Here is a 20,725-nt window from a genome sequence, read left to right on the forward strand (position 1 = left end):
TGCTTTATTACTATGGAATGTGCATTAGGAGCTTAATGTTTTCTTTCTTTCTTTCTTTTTCCACCACTGTTAGTTATGATCATGCATCGGATAACACTTCAGAATTGGGTTCCCATAAGTGTGTCAATTTATCACTTACTGCCGCAGTATGTACAGTAACAGACTTTAACAAGGGCTTTTCTGCTCGTAAAATACTTTAATATGACCAGCGATGCTTCAAATAAAGTGCATGGACTGGTCATTTTAAATGACTTCTCACTACTTTGTCCCCACTGGTAAATTTGGCTTTTTGCAGAAGCTCTTTAATCAATTAGAAAGATAAAAGATAAATACACACATACACTATGGTCTGAACACAAACCAGAACAACTAAAAAGGAGGCAAAATTTAAACAGAAAGAAAAGCTTCTGACTTTGCATTCAAAATCATAGTGAGGCACCATAGAGGGAAATATTACTATTACATACTAAAAAGCAAATCGGTGGGTCACACAGCAAGCCTTTAAAACTCCATTCTAAGTGTTATCCTGCTGCACTCAGATGTAGTCTTGTTTGCTTTGTACAGCCTTGTAATTCTGTTGTCAGTTGGAAACAACATGCAAAATAAAGAGAGATTGAAAGTAATCTGTGGCTCACAACTGCTGCATGCTCTTTTGGATTTTGCATGTGAACAACATTTACGTTAATGCTCATGTGCATGTCTGTGTTAACTGATATTCAGTGTTTATCAAAGTGGAATCTTCTACTCAAGGTAAAAATCTCAAATAAAACTTCAATGTACAACAGAGATAGATAGGAAAGGCACTATATGATAGATAGATAGATAGATAGATAGATAGATAGATAGATAGATAGATAGATAGATAGATAGAAAAGGCACTATATAATGGATAGATAGATAGACAGATATAAAAATCACTATATAATAGATAGAAAAAGCACTATATAATAGATAGATAGATAGATAGAAAAGGCACTATATAATGGATAGATAGATAGATAGATAGATAGATAGATAGATAGATAGATAGATACATACATAGATAGATAGATAGATAGATAGATAGATAGATAGATAGAAAAGGCACTATATAATAGATAGATAGTTTATTTTTAAAATTACCTTTATTGTGAACATAAAACAAAATATTAAAAATATACACAGTCAAATGACAAACAAGCCCAATTTTCAGAATAAAACAAAAGAGCCATGTATCAGACCACCACTACTCCCCCTTTACACTCCTCCTACTCCACACAATAATAAGATCATGTTGTTGATGCCCACCAATACTTTTCCACCAATAGATAGATAGATAGATATGAAAGGCACTGTATTACTAGATAGATAGATAGATAGATAGATAGATAGATGAAAGGCACTATATGATAGATAGATAGATAGATAGATAGATAGATAGATAGATAGATAGATAGATAGATAGATAGATAGATATTACTTTTAGTATAGTCGCCAGGATCAGAACATTAAATAGATAGATCGAAATAGCGAACAAACAAGCAAAAAAAATGAACTCATTTTATTTGTACTAAGGGGGAAATGTGGCTTTTCAAATAGATAAATACATTAATTGGTAGATATTCGAGTAAGCAAATAAATATACACACACACTTTGGTCTGAACAGACACATACAGTGCCCTTCCTCATGTTTGGGACAAAGTCCCATTTTTCCTTGCTGTTCCCATCTGCTCCACAGTTTAAAGTTACAAATCAAACAATTCAGACTTGTGATTAAAAGGCACATTGCAGGCATTCATTTAAGTGGATTTGCAGACATTTTGGTCACCACACTTTTTTAAAACGGTTCCCCCATTTCAGGGCACCATAATGTTTGAGACAATTGGCGTCACTGGTGTTTGTGATCACTCAGGTGTGTTTCATGGCTTCATTTGACACCTCAGCCTGCTTCTACCTTTTGTAGTCTGTAGCTGCCATTGTTCAACAAGAGCTGTGCCAATGAAAGTGAAAGAAGCTGAAGCTGAAACTCTAGAATAAAACCATTGGAGACATTGGGTACACCTTAGGATGACCAAAAATCAACTGTCTGGAATATCATGAAGAAGAAAGAACTCGCTGGTGGGCTCAGTAATCACAAAGGGGCTGGCAGGCCAAGGAAGACCCCCACTGCCGAGTACAGAATAGTCCTCACTATCATCAATAAAAAGCCCCAAATGCCTCTCGGGCAGATCAGTAACAGTCTTCAGGAGGTCAGTGATGGAACTGCTGATGGCAGTGGCACAATGAATTCTGAGATGTGTAGAATTAGCAGAGCTGCTTGAGTTCCCATAAATGGCTCCAAACTCAGTGGACAGCACATCATCCTACAGTAAAATAATGATCCACACATTCTGCTGAGGCAACACAGGAGTTTTCAAAGCTTAAAAAATGGAAAATTATGGAATGGCCAATCCAGTCACCCAGTTTAAATCCAATAATGAGCAGGCCTTCCATATGCGGACAAGAAAACTTAAGCAGACAAGCCCCCCGAAACAAGTAGGCTGAATTAGAGGCTTGGCAGAGCATCACCACAGAAGATCCTCAGCACCTGGTGATGTCTATGACTCACAGACTTCAAGAAGTCATTTCATGTGAGGGATATGTGACAAAGCCCTAAATATGATGGCTTTAACAGATGTTCCAAACACTAATGTACCCTGAAATGGGGGGACTGTATAGAAAAAGCGTGGGGACAGAAATGTATGCACGGTCAGTTGTCCTCAGTGGGCGGATTCTCAGGGCTGTGGGAGGAAAAAAAAATAGATGATACTGTCCGCAGCAGCAATCCCCCCAGACCCCCCCAAAAAAAGGTTGTGCTTACGACCAATGAGCACATCGGATGAAAGAGAGAGAGTTGGGTGCATACGCCGATATCACATTACTGCACCCACCACATGACAAACCACCTGGATTGGGACCCTAGTGCAGCAGGTGACACCTCAGCACCATACTAGAACAGTGTGTGGTTTTTTACAGCGGCTGGAGTGTCAATCCTGCCACCAACCCCTGGATGAGGACCTCCTTTATTCACTGTCCTCACATTATTGAGACACATACGTTATTGCATGACAGTTTAACTCCAGAGTTGTTATCACTTTCATTTGGTGGGCTAGCGGTGCTGCATCCCCCTGAAGATAGCTATGTAGCTACATCAATGAAATCGACTAGCTGGTTCTCACTTGAGTTGTCACAGGCAGGTATTCTTGCTTCCAGCATATTGGAAGGAATTAGAAATATGAATTATCTCCTACCATATTTGTTCAAGAATTTCTGGAGTCAGCTCAAGATTCTACTTTCATCAGTAAGTTTTCAATAAGTCAAGATGTTAGCATGGCTGAACAGTAGAGATCAGATATTAACAAGCAACCTGCTATTTTGTGGTCTTGGTCTCAACTGTCTGTGTTTGTTTTTGGTTTTTTTTTTGTTGTTTTGTTTCCCAAATCACTAACTAGCAAAGCGAAACTGAGGAAAATGGATCAGACAGCTTCATGCACTCCATGGATCCCCAGCTGGAGCGTCAGGTGGAGACCATTCGCAACCTGGTAGATTCCTACATGGCAATCGTCAACAAGACAGTGCGAGACCTCATGCCCAAGACAATCATGCACCTCATGATCAACAACGTAAGTTACTGCTGTAGAAACTTTGATCATTTCACTCTTGTGTCTTGTGTGGTTTGCTTATTTAGAATATGAATCTCCAAACAAAATTCAAATCTTAATTGCAGTGGTATTTGAAAAAGACACTTATACATCGTAACACAAGGTTTCTAGCTTCCTCTCCTGCTAAGAATGTATCATGAGAACCTTGGAGTATCATGTGACCTGCCAACAGAATGATGAGATTTATAACCTCAAAGTACTCCCATGTTTCAGAGGGTCCTTTGCACAATGGAAGTCCATCACCAGCTCTTTTGTCTTGCTGATGCTGAGTTAAAGTTGTTCTCCCTGCAAAACAAGACTAAGACCTCCACAAGCCTCCTCTACTTGTCTCCTTTATTAATGCAACCTATGATGGGGGAGTCATCTGAAAACTTCTATAGATGGCAAGCACTGGTATTGTGCTGGAAGTCTGTTGTGTAGAGGGTAGCCTAGGCTGCTCTGGCCCTTCTTGAGTTGTCAGACCAGTCCAGTTTGTTGTTTAAGTGAATCCTTGGGTATTGGTCGCTTGTAGCACTGCTCCGCCTGGATGGCGACTGGTCGCCTGGGCATGATGAAAGTCCACCATCAGCTCTTTTGAGTCATAGGTTGGTCTCCCTGCACCTCGAGATGAAGTCCTCCAGAACCTTCCTGTACTCTGACTTGTCTTCATTATTAATGCAGCCCATGATACAAGCAGTAGTGATTATTGCTGCGTAATTCCACTTTTTAGCCACCCCACTTTTCACTATAAGCACACCTTATTAACTAGGGGGGGTCACTGTCATGCAGTTATCAGTACCGAGCACTTTATCGACCATTAGGGTCCATCTTGCATTAACAGCAATCAAAAGCTGTTTTCAGCAGTTGATCCCAGAGGATGTCTCGTCGTCTGCAAGGGTGGGTCAGTGACCTACAAGAAGTATTTTGATATACTGTAACAAAGTAACTGTTTGCATGTTAGTAGTCACAACAGTCAACACGTCATGGCAGATAACTGCAGGACCTTATCAACAACATATGGCACTTGCAGACATAGAATTCACTGCTGCAGAGTCATTAGTTCAATAAGCCTTTGTAAGCTCTGTGTTATCACGGTTTTGGTGGTGGACTCTTCTGTACAGTTTGTACACCATGGGTTCGAGCATTTCAGGGGGTTCAGCAAAGAGGAAGGATGTGCCAGGATTTACAAAATAGAGTGAGCTGCAAATGTCTGACTTTATTGTGGTGCAATGGGTGCCGTCATTTGTAGGTCATTTATTAGTTAGCACTCCTGTTCTACTGACTTCACAGGGACTCTGTAGATGGATTGGGAGAGCATGGGAGGTCATGAGGTCGCTGGAAAGGGGTGTGTGGCACTCCTGATATCTATGCAAAAGGACGAAGGTCCAAGTCTTTAGAGTCCTGGTGCTTCCCGTCTTGCTATATGGTTGTGAGATATGGATGCTATCCAGTGACCTGAGATGAAGACTGGACTCCTTTGGTACTGTGTCTCTCCGGAAAATCCTTGGGTACCGTTGGTTTGACTTTGTGTCGAATGAGATGTTGCTCATGGAGTCCCAAATGAGGCACATTACCTGAATTGTGAGGGAGCGTCAGTTACGGCACTACGGCCATGTGGCGCGTTTCCCCAAGGGTGATCCGGCTCATTAGATTCTCATTGTTGGGGACCCAAGTGGCTGGACCAGGCCAAGGGGTCGCCCACGTAACACCTGGCTGCTGCAGATTGAGGGTCATTTCCAGAGGGTAGGACTGGACCGTGTGTCTGCCTGGGGGGTTGCCAACCAGGATCCCGAGTTGTTTCACCATGTAGTGGGTGCAGCAATGCACCGTACCAGTGCATGCTCCCCAACTTGACTTGACTTGACTCCTGTTTTATGATATGAAAAAAATCAAGCATTGAATACAAAGGTTCAGATATCAGAGAGGATTCCTAATCTCTTAAACTCGATTGTGATGTATGATGCTTATGTCTTCTTGCATCAGCTTGTTAACTTTGGTAATGTTGGCATCTGTAACCATCGTGGTGGATGACCTCAACGAACAGGTTTCATCATTCACACGCTGGTTGTTGACCTTAAACAGCTGCCACCAGCGAAATACAACAGCACAGCTAATTGGTTCATCACTCTAAGTTTGTTGTATGTGAGAGAATAATTTAGAGGTAAGAATAGTTAAGTATTTTGATTTCCAGTGCACATCTTATGTATAAAAGTCTACATGTGGAACTGTCCAACCCGGAAGTGAGAGGATACAGCGTGAAGGTCAAAGAAATCGACTCTGTTGCCAAAGTGAATTCACCGAGAAAAGAAACTCGCTTAGCCGCTAATACACATGCGAGGCAAGCACATTGGCAAATTGAGATCTCCGAGGAGAGAGAAACTTGCTTGGCCACTGATAGACAACAGAGGCGAGCACATCAGCAAAACGAAACCACCAATGAAAGAGAACCCTGCTTAGCCGCTAATGCACAACCGATGTGATTAATTGATTTAAGTGCCAGAATCCATGGTTTCTAGGAGCCCAGGCTTTTTACAGCATGGGCTTACACAGCTAGTTAAAATATATAAACATTTCTTTTAGAAATGTCACGAAGAGAGCAACTGAAATGGTTAAGTGAATAAAAGATTAAAATACTAGGAGATGATTAAGAGATTAGAAGATGTCCTGTATCCAACAAGACTAGACAGTTGTCACATACACAGAGAATTTCAAGAGTGGTAGCTGAACCTAAGAGATATGAGAAGAACAAGAGTGTGGCAGGATAGACTTTTATTTGGATCAGTTGTCTGGGTGTAAGCCAATGAACCAATCAGAAAAAATGTATGCATTAATCAGCACTGTTATGTGAATTCAGTTGTTTATCAAATGGACCTCTGCCCTTATTTCTTTGATCATTCTCTTACAGACTACTGTAATGAATGCTCCCTCATCAGCATTTGCTGTAGGGTAAAGAAAGGATGCAGTGGGCAAGTTTCCTCCTGCCTGGTTCCTCTCTCAATGAGGTTTCAGTGAAGCCAAGATTTCTTTCTTTAATACTAGGGGGCTCTGCCCCCTGCTCACTTCGCTCGCCAACCCCCGGGCGGTTGCTACGCGGTAGCCACTTCACAGCTCTGCCACTCGCGTATGGGGAAGCGGATGTACTGTACAATTTAAACAGATTATTTTCATGGGATAATATGCATAATAGAACTATTTTACATTACAGTGAGTAATTAACCATATATAAAAAGAGTAAAATGTAATCAATTGAAAGAAAATTATGTTTCATGTTGCGTTAGAGCTATTTGTTGCATTATACGTTTTCATTCTGTTTGGCTTTGAAATTAACACACAAATACTTTTTAAACTTACACTTTTACTGTAAAACTTCAGTAAAAAGAATATTTGGAATTAACTTTTCATCAACAGCGCACTGAATTTTGATTCCATGTTTGGACATACATTGTGACAACTCAACGTATAACTGCCCGTGACTGAATATCGTTTCTTTCTCTTTAATAAATAAACCGACTTTTTCGAATGTTTGTCCCTGTGATTTGTTAATTGTCATAGCAAAAGCTATTCTAAAGGGAAACGGTTAACATTTGAATACGAATGGCATATCAAGATCTCCTTTGGTGTCTAATGTTAAGATGTACTACATTACCTTTCTTGTCACCTGTTGAAATTTTACATGTCAGAATTGTTCGACCAATTTTGAATATAACTAATCTTATCCTATTACGTAGCCCATCACTCAGACATAAATTATACAATAACATTACGATACATCCTTCTTTCAACAGTAATTTGGCCGTTGGAATACCGGACAATGTTAACAGCTGTAGATATTCTATGGAATATTGTAAGTTAATGTTTTCATCTTCCACATCTTCACCACCGTTTCAGCATACTCTATTGATACGCATTTAACCATTTTGCCATGTAACCGATCGTCAATTTTCACGTTAATTCGTCTGACTTCATCGTTTCTCAGTGCTAGGACTGCCCGTGTACTCAAGTTTTCTGTCGATAACTCTTCGGGATGAAATCCATCAATAAGATTTGGACATAATACATCTTCTATTATTGGGCACTTAAAATGAGGAAAACGTAAAAAAATTAATAAGAGCTGAGAGCGCAGGAACTGTGTCTGACAAAAGCATTCACACCAATGAGAGGTGAGAGGACCGGCAGCATGGACTGTGAACCGGAAATGGCTGAGAGGAGGGCGGGACTTGAAAAAATCTCTTGGCAATAGTCTTGTCTCATCTCAAGATTTTCTTTTATAATCCCTTATATATATTTCTCTTCTGGTTCGTCCTGTTTCCACTTCAAAACCGGTCCCGCCCACATGCAGCCGACACAGCATTTCTCGATTCCTATTCATCCTCTTCCACAGATAACTCAACCTCCTGGCCCCGGATCTTACTGTTTTAAAATACACGGACAAATTTATCACCAAATCTCTCCACTATACGCTAACACTTCTACCTCTCCAGGATATGGACAGTTTTATGTTTTTGACACAGTGCAAGCTACTGAAGTACGCTTACAAAATAAAGCAAACTCTGCATGCAGCGAAAATGTACATCTCCAGCTAAATTCCATGCTCAGAACCATCAACCCCTTCGCAAAATCATACAAACATATGCATGAAATTGCTAAGTCCAATCCAACAGCATCTGTACGAATGGTTTTCAAGGAAAACCCTGGGCAGGATTTACGACGATACAATGCCCCGACATGTCACACTGATGTTGCAGCGATTTTCATTGGAGGAGATGGCAAACCCCCTGCCAAAAGGGACATTCGCATTTATCCCAGAGGCAACTCCTGTAAACAGATTTCCACACTCAGTATGAATTGCGATCCTATGGTTTACCCACTTTTATTCCCTTACGGAGACATTGGCTGGCACAAAGATTTACAGCATGTTCCCGATAAAAGAACCGCCAACTGAATCAGGCTTACTCAATGCCAATTTTACGCGTACAGATTATCAATGAGGAATACATTTAGTATTTTGCACTCCAGCAGCAAACTATTCCAACAGTACGTCGTAGACGCGTATGTTAAAACAGAGTGCGCGCGTCTCAACTATCTCAGATTACAAAGATCTGCACGTGGAACAATATAAAGGACTATCAGACGCACTGCAAGCAAAGGCTGAAAATAACAACGTACGTGTAGGCAAAATGATCATATTACCGTCCACATTTCCAGGAAGTCCAAGATACATGAAACAAAACTATTGTTGTACGTGGCTTTTTCTACGGTTAGATCTTTCCACTCATTATCTGTCATCTCCAGCAAAACACCTATTCACAACTGCGTCTTTCAAGAAGTATTTCTTTCTTCTTGATTTCTGAATTCCTTTCTCACCATTTTCCATTCCTATTCTTACACCGCCGTATTGTACGTCGGGCGTCGGCTAGTAGAGAGAGATTTCCAAACTTAATTTTTTCCACACTTACAACATTTCAAGAGTTTTGTTACCGCTCTTCCTAAGCTTAACACAACATTCAATCACACACTTGTATTCTCTTACAGGTATGTCTTCTTCATCCACCATGATGACATATACAAGATGCTTTCACTCGCTGTTACAGGACACTGAAGAATACGGTGGTCCAACTGCAGGTTCACACGTGTCAATGTACGCCATTTACAAACACCCGCGCATCATTCCAATGTCTACCTCCCTGAAAGAGAAACAAGGACAGTCTATTACTATTCAATCAGCCCTTTGTAAATGCAGATGCATGAAAACACACGGAAACTGATTTATACTAATAAAAGGCAAAGCCCTCACTGACTGACTGACTGACTGACTGACTGACTGACTCGCTCGCTCATCACTCACTCACTCACTCACTCATCACTAGTTCTCCAACTTCCCGTGTAGGTAGAAGGCTGCAATTTGGCAGGCTCATTGCTTACAGCTTACTTACAAAAATTGGGCAGGTTTCATTTCGAAATTCTACGCGTAACGGTCATAATGGTCGACAACATCCGCCATGTTGAACTTTCTTATTTATGGCCCCATCCTCACAAAATTTGGTAGGCAGCTTCCCTGCACTAACCGAAACCGATGTACTACTTATTTCAGTGGTATGACGCCACTGTCGGCCGCCATATTGAACTTATCAACGTCAGACTCACTGACTCACTCATCAATAATTCTCCAACTTCCCGTGTAGGTAGAAGGCTGCAATTTGGCAGGCTCATTGCTTACAGCTTACTTACAAAAATTGGGCAGGTTTCATTTCGAAATTCTACGCGTAACGGTCATAACGGTCGACAACATCCGCCATGTTGAACTTTCTTATTTATGGCCCCATCCTCACAAAATTTGGTAGGCAGCTTCCCTGCACTAACCGAAACCGATGTACTACTTATTTCAGTGGTATGACGCCACTGTCGGCCGCCATATTGAACTTATCAACGTCAGACTCACTGACTCACTCATCAATAATTCTCCAACTTCCCGTGTAGGTAGAAGGCTGCAATTTGGCAGGCTCATTCCTTACAGCTTACTTACAAAGTTAAGCAGGTTTCATTTCGAAATCTTACGTGTAACGGTCATAATGGTCGACAACGTCTGCCATGTTGAACTTTCTTATTTATGGCCCCATCTTCACGAAATTTAGTAGGGGCTTCCCTGCGCTAACCGAAACCAATGTAGTACTTATTATGGTGGTATGATGCCACTGTCGGCCGCCATATTGAACTTTCCAACGGTCTTTGTTACTTATGGACCCATCTTCAAGAAATTTGGTACGCGGTTTCCCAACTTTAACTGAATCCTATTTACGTACATATATACGTCCATAGCCCGCAGCTCGGTCACCGTGTGAGATCTGAGGCAAGATTGCTTTTCACATGGCCAACTGTACGTTGCATGCTCAAGAGTAAGCTCAGCTCACAGCTTGGTCGTATTACAACCGGAGGGCTGAACTGACAAAATGGTATACAAAGAGATCCTTAACAAATAATTCTTGGTATATTTTCCCTCAGTTTAAAAAGGTTTTCTTTTCTTCTTAATAAAAATTTTAAGGCAGTACTTTGCCGCTGCGAAGCGCGGGTATTTTGCTAGTTAAACATAAATGGAGTGGAATGGAGTATCTGTCCATTCATTAACTGATGAACTTTGGCCAGTTAACAACGGAGGTGATGGAAATTGTAAAAAGAGAACGTCATAGTCCTCAAGGCCTCAGCCAACTGGCTGCCTACCCGCTCCTGGGTTTTGTGTAGTGGACTCCGTGCTGGCTGACCAATCTGAGGAGAGAATCTTTCCATCCAATGCTGACACCCAAATAAACAGAGCGCATGTCTAAGATGAGCTGGTCTACAAATGAGAAGTCTGAACTTGTGCAGCTAAGAGAACGCCTCTCCTCAGAACACAACCCAACGAACAGAGGTGTGGTAGGGTCACAGACTAAGAAACACGTCCTCTAGTTTCATAAATTGTCCAGTTTCCTTCCTTCAGTTCATCTTAGAACAAGTCAGGCGCAGATTTAGAACCTACTCCCACAAAATATGAGTTGCAAACCACTTTCTAACCTCCCAAATTAGATGATCTCATCGCAAATGAATCCTACAAGAAGCAGGATTGAAAGCCAAGACGGCTTCAGTTCAGACGTTAACAAAGTGTGGGGGCCTCGTCAGAAGTACCCTGCTCACAAAAAAAAAATACATAAAATCATAATTATCCCCCTCCCTGGGTTGTCTTCTTTTGTGAGCCAAAGAGGGATATGGTGGTGACTTAGCAGCTTGGAGAAATGCAGTCATGTTTTGGCAAACTTTTTCCTGGAATTTTCCTATCAATGCTAAAGTTTAAATCTAGTCATCTGGTTAAATTATTCCTTTACAGAAAATGTTATGGCTTTTTTGGTCAGCAGCTTCAAAACCGTTGTCATTTTGTTTTTCCAATTTAATTCTATCGACTGGAACGTGTCCCTTTATTTCCAGACAAAGGAGTTCATTCATGCTGAGCTGCTGGCCAACCTGTACTCATGCGGTGACCAGAACACGCTGATGGAGGAGTCTGCTGAACAGGCCCAACATCGCGACGAGATGCTGCGCATGTACCACGCTCTCCGTGAGGCACTGAGTATCATCGGCGACATCAACACCACCACCTTCAGCACACCACTACCACCCCCAGTTGACGACTCCTGGCTGCAGGTCCAGAATCAGCAATCTGGAAGGAGGTAAGTTCAGCCAACACTGACATGAAAAATTGAGCTGTCACAGAATTGAAGGTGCTGACAGCTGGGAAGCTGGACGGGAAACGTGAAGGTTGGCTTGAAAGAAAAATCAATGGAGCAGAACTGAGCTTTACAAGAAGAGCAGGGAGCAGTAGAAGAGATTTACGGGTTGGTGGTGGGTGGTAATTGAACTACAGGGCCCTCCATAATGTTTGGGACACCGAGGCACACTTTTCTTTGATTGACCAAGCGCTCCACAGTTTAAAATTACAATTCAAACTTCTGATCAAAGTGAACATTGACGACTTTGATTGAAGAGGATTTGCAAACATTTTGGTCACACCATGAACCCCCATAGTATTGCCCAAGGGGGCGGCGGCTGGTCCTCAACGCCCCCTTAATATGTTTTGGGCCAGAAATGCCCCCTTAGATTCTTTCAGCGCCCACTGGTGGGCAGTACTGTCCTCGTGATGAACCTTAGTTTTAAACTGTGGAGCATTGAATCAAGAAAAAATGGGTCTTTGTGTCCCAAAGATTATGGAGGGCACTGTGTAAAGACATGTTAGGTAAATGATAGTCAGGCTTAGTGGCCACAAACTGGTCAATAGTTGTGCTTTATAAGTGTGGTGGTCTCAAGTGAGGGACAGAAGAGCAAACAGTTGATTTCAATGCTTTCTAAGAGTGGTGGTCAGCAGTTGAACTGGACAGGACCACATGGCCAATAGCAGGGGGTCAAATAAAGCAATTAATAAGGGTGAGGTCAGTAATTAAATAATAGAAATAAATGATCAGTTTCAGTGCTTTAAAGGGGTGAAGGTCAGTAACTGAACTGGACAAGTGGAAAGATTATAAAACAATGGCGTATAAAACTGGAGTTAGTAATAGCAGCTTGTAAGAGTTGCAGTCTTGCCACAAAGTACACCCCGTGTAAATGGTTTTTTTTTTTCTTTTTTAACATATGTGGGCATTTTAAGATTGACACCGTGCCACCCCATTTAAGTAGTATCTTTAGATAAAGGTGATGTAATTGAAAAAAAAAAAACAAAAGTTAACTTCAATAATTTTACAGCTATGCCATTTCCATTCACCAATCAGACGTAGCAACAATAATCACATGACTCCGTTTCACCAATCAGACGTAGCAACAATAATCACATGACTCCGTTTCACCAATCAGACGTAGCAACAATAATCACAAGACTCCGTTTCACCAATCAGACGTAGTAACAATAATCACATGACTCCGTTTCACCAATCAGTGGCGTATAAAACTGGAGGTAGTAATAGCAGCTTGTAAGAGTTGCAGTCTTGCCACAAAGTACACCCTGTGTAAATGTTTTTTTTTTCTTTTTTAACATATGTGGGCATTTTAAGATTTTATTTTCATTTAAATAGTCAGTCAGTCATTTTCCATCTATGCATCCATCCATTATCCAACCCACTATCTCCTAACTACAGGGTCACAGAGGTCTGCTGGAGCCAATCCCAGCGAACAAAGGGCACGAGGCAGGAACAAACCTCTGGGCAGGGCGCCAGCCCACCGCAGGGCACACACACCCACACACCAGGGACAATTTAGGATTGCCAACGCACCTAACCTGCATGTCTTTGGACTGTGGGAGGAAACCCACGCAGACACGAGGAGAACATGCAAAGTCCACACAGGGAGGACCCGGGAAGAGAACTCAGGTCTCCTAACTGCGAGGCAGCAGCGCTACCACTGTGCCAACGTGCCACCCTATTTAAGTAGTATCTTTAGATAAAGGTGATGTAATTGAAAAAAAAACAAAAGTTAACTTCACTAATTTTACAGATATGCCATTTCCATGTGGACAGAGGTGGGTAGTAACGAGTTACATTTACTTGAGTAACTTTTTGAAAAAATTGTACTTCTAAGAGTAGTTTTACTGCACCATACTTTTTACTGTTACTTGAGGATATTTGTGAAGAAAAAACGCTACTCTCACTCCGCTACATCGGGCAACACTCGAATCATTACTTTTTTTCCATTAGATACGCCATATTTTTGTCAGAGAGAAGCCGCCAGTGGATCTACTGCATCACTGTTTCACCAATCAGACGTAGCAACAATAATCACAACACTCCGTTTCACTAATCAGACGTAGCAACAATAATCACAACACTCCGTTTCACTAATCAGACGTAACAACAATAATCACATGACTCAGTTTCACCAATCAGACGTAGCAACAATAATCACATGACTTAGTTTCACCAATCAGAAGTAGCAACATTGATCACAACACTCCGTTTCACCAATCAGACGTAGCCATGCAGTCACATGACCACACAAACTGTGGCAGCATAGCGGCACAAACTCCTCACAGACAGCGGACAGGGAAAGAAAGAATACGTGAAAAATGAGAGCCAACTCCTGCTGAAGCGTAACCATCACTTCACTGAGTGAAGAACAAACACGTGTTAACTAAACACGCACAGACACAGACAGTCAAGGTAAAGTGAGACCTCTTGGACGTGCACAAGCTGCCTTCTTCTAATGTTATTTTCTATCAGCTGTGCTACTTGGAGGGCGAGTGAATCTGCAGTATCATACTGTCAGTGTACAGGAGATCTCGTCACTGTTCAGACATCCATGTTACCTACTGTAGGTATCGGCTTCAAAAGCTCTGTTGTGAAAAACTGAGATTTGGAACTTTGTGTTATTTGTGAGTCTTTAATTTGTAAAGATGTTATTTATTTTTACTAATTTTTTATTATATTATTTGGAAATAGCAGAATTTGCACATTATTTTATATTTTTGTCTGTCTTATTACAACTTTTCTAAAAAATAAATCATTCATTATGATCAAACAGTTACTCAGTACTTGAGTAGTCTTTTCACCAAATACTTTTTTACTCTTACTTGAGTCATTTTTTGGATAACTACTTTTTACTTCTACTTGAGTTAATATTATTTTGAAGTAACGCTACTCTTACTTAAGTACAATTTTTGGCTACTCTACCCACCCTCTGACTGTGGAAAACATTAAGTCCACCCTTGGCTCCAAAACAGTGGTTCCCAACCTTTTCTATGGCCCACCCCACTAGACAAAAATAGAGATTTATGTTCAGACCCCCTGCAAAAGTAATATCACCTTTGAAGATGAAGATGTCAAATTTCTCATTTTTAAACCACATAAAATATGCCGGGTCTACAAATTGAACCTGCAAAAAAAAATAAGCTTTTAACTTTCATAGAAGTTGATCCATTTAGCTTTATAAATGTCAATAATTTTGTAAATGTGACCCCCCGTGTAGCTCAGACACTCGCTTGATGGTCTGGGTGTTGGGATATCAAGTAAATGACACACAATCTGCAATCGGGGGAAGTTGGGGGATTAGAGACCCCCACGAAGCAACAGGTGCAGGTGTGCTGCTAAGGAATGAATCGCAGTTGACAGGCGTTGGCCCCCCAAACAACAACACCTGCACTGCAGTTCAAAAGCAGATGCGCCTCTCAGTTCAAACTGCTGCACTTCCGCCAGGACCGCCAGCATTCAGTTCAGTCCCCCTTGTGTGTGTCCCCCAGGACACAAATGTCAGTCAAACCTTGAAATCAGTGATGTTTCACAATCAATAGTAGACCCTACAGATCACTACAAGGTCCAAATTCCATTCTCTTAAAAATAAATTATGTTACCTTTACTGACACAACACCCGCAGCAAAGACCCCAAAAGAACGCACATCAAGTTTTTCCATGTGAACCCTGAATACCATGAGGACTGATTGAGATCATTGATGTTAGGTAGAATGCCTAGAGGGGGCTGGGTGGTCTCGTAGCCTCGGGACCCCTGCAGATTTTGGAGTTTTTTTTCCACCAGCCGTCTGGAGCTTTTTTTGTTTTTTCTGTCCACCCTGGCCATCGGACCTTACTTTTATTCTATTTTAATTAGTGTTCCCTTATTTCAATTTTATATTTTCTCTTTTTTCTCCTTCTTCATCCTGTAAAAGCACTTTGAGTGACATCATTTGTATGAAAATGTGCTCTAGAAATAAATGTTGTTAATGTTGATATTTCTACTTGATCTGATGCACAGGATTTTAAATATAGCAATCTGAAGTACTGACAAATTTTGGGGTGGGCTTCATTTTTTCCACTTGTGACATTTGCATTTATGTTTTATATAAATGATACTGTGGACTTGATGTTTGTTAGATCGGTTTACCTTTATCTGTTGATTCTGTTTAAATGAATAGCAAATCTTGATCCACATATGTTAAAAAGGGGGAAAAAAAATCATGGGGTGCACTTACTTTTTCACACCTCTGTAAGAAGAAGCAGCCGATTGTAGTGCTTTACAACAGAGGTGGTGGTGGTGCTGCTGGCACTGGATAAATGATAATTAATAAAGTTTATCTAATGTGCTTTAGAGAGTTAGGAGGCAGTTTTAATAATTTACAAGTTAATTGTCAGTCACTGGGCTGCATGAGAACAAACGGTCAGCACTGATAAATTAGAAGGGTGCGTTATAAAAGAGCAAACAGTCATTGGTAACACTTCATAAGAATTCGGTCCTGCAACAATAAAAATATGTTTGTCTTCAGCAATGGACTTACTGTATAAGTAATAATAAAAAAAAGTCAATAGTAGCAGTTTATAAAGGGGCAGTGAACGGCAGCTTTTTATAACTTTTTTTATTTTTGCCCTCCAATGGCTCTTATACCCTCTGCATTATTAGTGTTTACATTGTAGTATTGATTTAACAAAATACATCGCAGAACAGAAAAAGTCTCCTGAAACCGTAAAGCGGAGACTCGGACGAAAACGAGCCCAGTAAAGCAGTTTTACTCTCCTTTGTATCTCTTCATTTGGTCTCATGCGGTTTAAGCTTCAATGCCATGACTTTCTTTCCTCTTTTATTGCTAAAGTTTTCCATCAATTTGCCCAATCATTTGTGACAGTCATTACTAATGCTTTCTGTAGATTTTGTTGCTCTTTTTTTCCTTTTTTGATTTGTTGATTTAGCAACCTTACTAACTCGTTTAAGTCCTTTGATAGACACACACCGGCTTAAAAGGAGGAAAAAAATACCAAATAGTGTAGACAGGACAGTGCTGATCACCAGTAGCACATCGCCATCTAGTGGAGAAAGTGTGAATGAAGATTGGGCAAAGTACTAAAATAAGGCGCTTTAATGTCTGAAGGAGAGTGGCGATCATAACGGCTAACATTTTAACTCTCTTGATGTGATTCTGCAGAACAATATGAGCGATAGATAGATAGATAGATAGATAGATAGATAGATAGATAGATAGATAGATATAGAAAGGCAATATTAGATAGATAGATAGATAGATAGATAGATAGATAGATAGATAGATAGATAGATAGATAGATATAGAAAGGCAATATAAGATAGATAGATAGATAGATAGATAGATATAGAAAGGCACTATAAGATATAGATATGAAAGGCACTATATAACAGATAGATAGATAGATATAGAAAGGCAATATAAAATAGATAGGTAGATAGATATGAAAGACACTATATAATAGATAGATAGATATAGAAAGGCAATATATCTATCTATCTATCTTATATTGCCTTTCTATATTTATCTATCTATCTATCTATTATATAGTGCCTTTCATATCTATCTACCTATCTATCTTATATTGCCTTTCTATATCTATCTAAGATAGATGTGAGAGGCACTATATAATAGATAGATAGATAGATAGATAGATAGATAGATAGATATGAAAGGCACTATATAATAGATAGATAGATAGATATGAAAGGCACTATAAGATAGATAGATAGATAGATAGATAGATAGACAGACAACCGGGGCACTTGCCTGGCCAGGACGCCTCTACACTGGAAGGACTGGGCGAGGGGGTGTATCCAGAGCATTACCTCCCCAGGAGAGATCGGTGGCAGCCCCCCTGTGTTACAGCAGAGCCTCAGACTCCCGCAGGGCTCCATGGGAGTTGGAGTTTGGTGCCGCCCTCTTGGGTTCCGTGAGTGTCGCCAGGGGGTACTGCAGCTGCCGCTGAGCCCTTAATTGCAGCACTTCCACCACACTTTGGTCACAACTAGGTCAGCAAGCACCTGGAGCACTTCCGGGCGCCTTAAACAGGGAGCCAGCAGCCACTACTCCAGAAGCCAGAGTCAGGGGGGAGAAGATGAAGTTTGCCAGAAGGAGTGGAGGAAAAGAGAGAAAGAAGAGAAGTGTGCTCTGTGCTTGTGACTGTGCTGTACGCGTGGGAAATGGGGGAAGGCGTTTCCCATGTGAGAAAGAAAGAAAAATAAAAGTGTGCATTTGCACCTGTGTCCCACGTCTGTCTGTGTCAGGGTTGAGGTGGCTGGTGTGCCCCCTGGTGGTCCACAATAGATAGATAAATATGAAAGGCACTATATAAGATAGATAGATAGATAGTGTGGCCAGGTGCAGGAATGACAGGTCTCAAAAATAAAAGTTGGGATGCCAACCTGGTCATCGCATTGAATTTAGCAGAAAATTTCAACAAAAAATCAGCGTCTCTTGCCATCTGGACTTCTTGCCCTCAGGCTTTCGAGTAAATAAATGGCAGGGTCTGTTAGTTTGGGAGCTCCGCCCATAAAGACACCTCTTATAGCTGGGGAACCTGAAGGGGCGGGGCTAAGTGCCCTCACTGGGGACAGCAGTAGAACGTTGGTGCCAGTAAACCACGGCAGATTATTATGTGCCTCGATGAGGCCTGTGAGGAAATCTTCCGACACACATGCATGACATTCGATAGGTAGAAGGTGTCGTTTCATTTGTTGTTAGTAATCTTTTCAGTTCTCTCATCCCTGGTTGTATTTTCAGTCACTGCTGATACCTGCTGTAGGTGCAGTTTTAGTTACTGATGACAAGAAGGTACAATTGCAGATCGTTTTTAGTTTCATTATATAACTGCCTGCTTTTCTTCTCATCTTTGGACCTGTTTATAGCTCAAGGTAGTCACATTTAGTAACTTTTGGATTTTTTCAAAGCTTGTTATTTTTCACTGTCGTATTCATAAAGTGAATTACTGAACATCTGTTCTTTTGTTCCTCTCTAATTTCCAGATCTCCAACCTCAAGCCCCACGCCCCAGAGAAGAGCCCCCGCAGTGCCTCCCTCCAGGCCTGGCTCAAGAGGACCTGCTCCTGGCCCCCCTCCAGCCGGAGCTCCACCTGTGCCCTCCCGTCCGGGAGCATCACCTGACCCGTTTGGCCCTCCTCCACAAGTCCCATCCCGACCCAACCGCGCTCCCCCAGGTGTTCCAAGGTAAGTAACATCAACACGAATCCAGCATGGAGGAAGATAACAATTAAAAGACGGTGCTGCTTTAACAGTCTTCACCTTTGCGACTGCCACAGTGGTCCCTAGATGGTCTCTCACTGAGAGTGAATTCTGGGCGACTTTCAAGACTCCCGAAGCCACCATAACATAAGGTTCACATGCCATTGTGGTGGCTGTTAAGTATTAAGGATTATTTTGAATTGTCCAAAATTGTCAAATTTTTGAGGTGGTGTTCAGAAGAAGACCCAAACTTCAAATCCAAAGACCATCACAAGGGTGGGTTTGAATTCTGTTATGGGATCCAAATTTTTACCGAAGCTCATTGTGACCCTCAGGTCTGTTCTCTAGAGCCATTTTGCTGAATATGAACAGTAACTGATCCCAGCCAATGGTGGGCTAATCTTCACCCTTCCTGTACCCTCACCCTGCTCTGTGTGTGATGCCCAACTGTATACCACCCACACACCCACCATGCCATTCGCAGATTGGCTCAGACATTTCATGTGGCAGTTGCAAGCTGAAGACTGATGTTGAGTTTGAAGCTCAGCATTTTGGGGTCAAAGCTCCTTTATTGGGGTAGAAAGCGTAGAAGTGTTTTGTCTGATCTCCTATTGTAATTTAGCATAAAAAGGGGTCTTCTCTTTCCCTTTACCTTCTCTTGTCTGTCAAGCCAAAACACCTGCTCAACAGACCCTCATAGTCCTTAAGGTCTCCCTGTCTTTGTGCTCCCTCTTGCAGCCCCCAGACACACACCCGTCGACCCCTATAATTTGTCAACTCACCTTTTGTGCGTTTTCAGTCTTTGTTTTCTTTTTTTTTTCCCTCAAGACAGATGATAGAAGAGCCTTGAGCTGGCCAGGAAAGTTAAACCAGATAAGAATTTTAGGGACAACAGTTTTTAAAATGGTGACATCTCTTGAAACACAACCCCATTTTTGTTTCCCCAAATATATAAAACCTACAAACATTCTGCATGTTGGTGTAGTAGGCAGAGCCGCTGCCTCACAACTTCTGAGATCTTGGTGTGAATCCCAGTCCAGTCCCTGCGTGTTTGTGTGGCGTCTGCGTGTCCCCCTCAGGTCGATATGGGGGGGCTTTCTCTGAGACGTCTTGATTCCTCACAAAGATGGGTAGAATAATTGGGGGCTTTACTTAGTCTGGTGGGAGTGAATGTTTGTGTCAGCGTGATTGAGCCCTGACTGGCATGTTCTCCTGGGCTGTTTCCTGCCCAGTGCCCAATGTTATTGTGCCATGCTGGAGGAGAAGTGAGTTACTTTGGATAACATATGCACACCCTTATTTGTTCTGGGCATGGAAACGAATCGCTTTTGGTGCGTGTGTCCTCCATTTCTATACAAGACGTATGCATCAACTTCATCTGCTGCAGCAAACTTAATTAACTCCTGATGCCACCTCCTGTGGTATCCATGTTTCAAAATGGGCATTTTTGAATGGACATTTGTGCGCCTAATAGGGTGACCTTTTTCTTGTGGCTATTAGTCTGCGCTCTATAAAAGGTGCTATATAAAATCAGGATTGATTGGTCAGGGTAGGATCTTGAGGACTTTTAGAAATATTTACTTATACATATAAT

General features: G+C 41.5%; 1 protein-coding gene across 8 annotated transcripts in view; it reads left to right on the forward strand.

The window, feature by feature from the left end:
* dnm1a (dynamin 1a) overlaps positions 1-20,725 on the forward strand; it is a 471,312-nt gene that overhangs the window by 405,637 nt on the left and 44,950 nt on the right. For all 8 annotated transcript variants that reach the window (XM_039762667.1, XM_039762670.1, XM_039762673.1 and 5 more), the window contains 3 exons: positions 3,472-3,642; positions 11,614-11,855; positions 18,916-19,116. In XM_039762667.1, the coding sequence (XP_039618601.1) occupies positions 3,472-3,642; positions 11,614-11,855; positions 18,916-19,116 (614 nt within the window). The remainder of the gene's footprint in view (positions 1-3,471; positions 3,643-11,613; positions 11,856-18,915; positions 19,117-20,725) is intronic.

Source organism: Polypterus senegalus, chromosome 9 (genome assembly GCF_016835505.1).
Source record: "Polypterus senegalus isolate Bchr_013 chromosome 9, ASM1683550v1, whole genome shotgun sequence".
NCBI lineage: Eukaryota > Metazoa > Chordata > Cladistia > Polypteriformes > Polypteridae > Polypterus > Polypterus senegalus.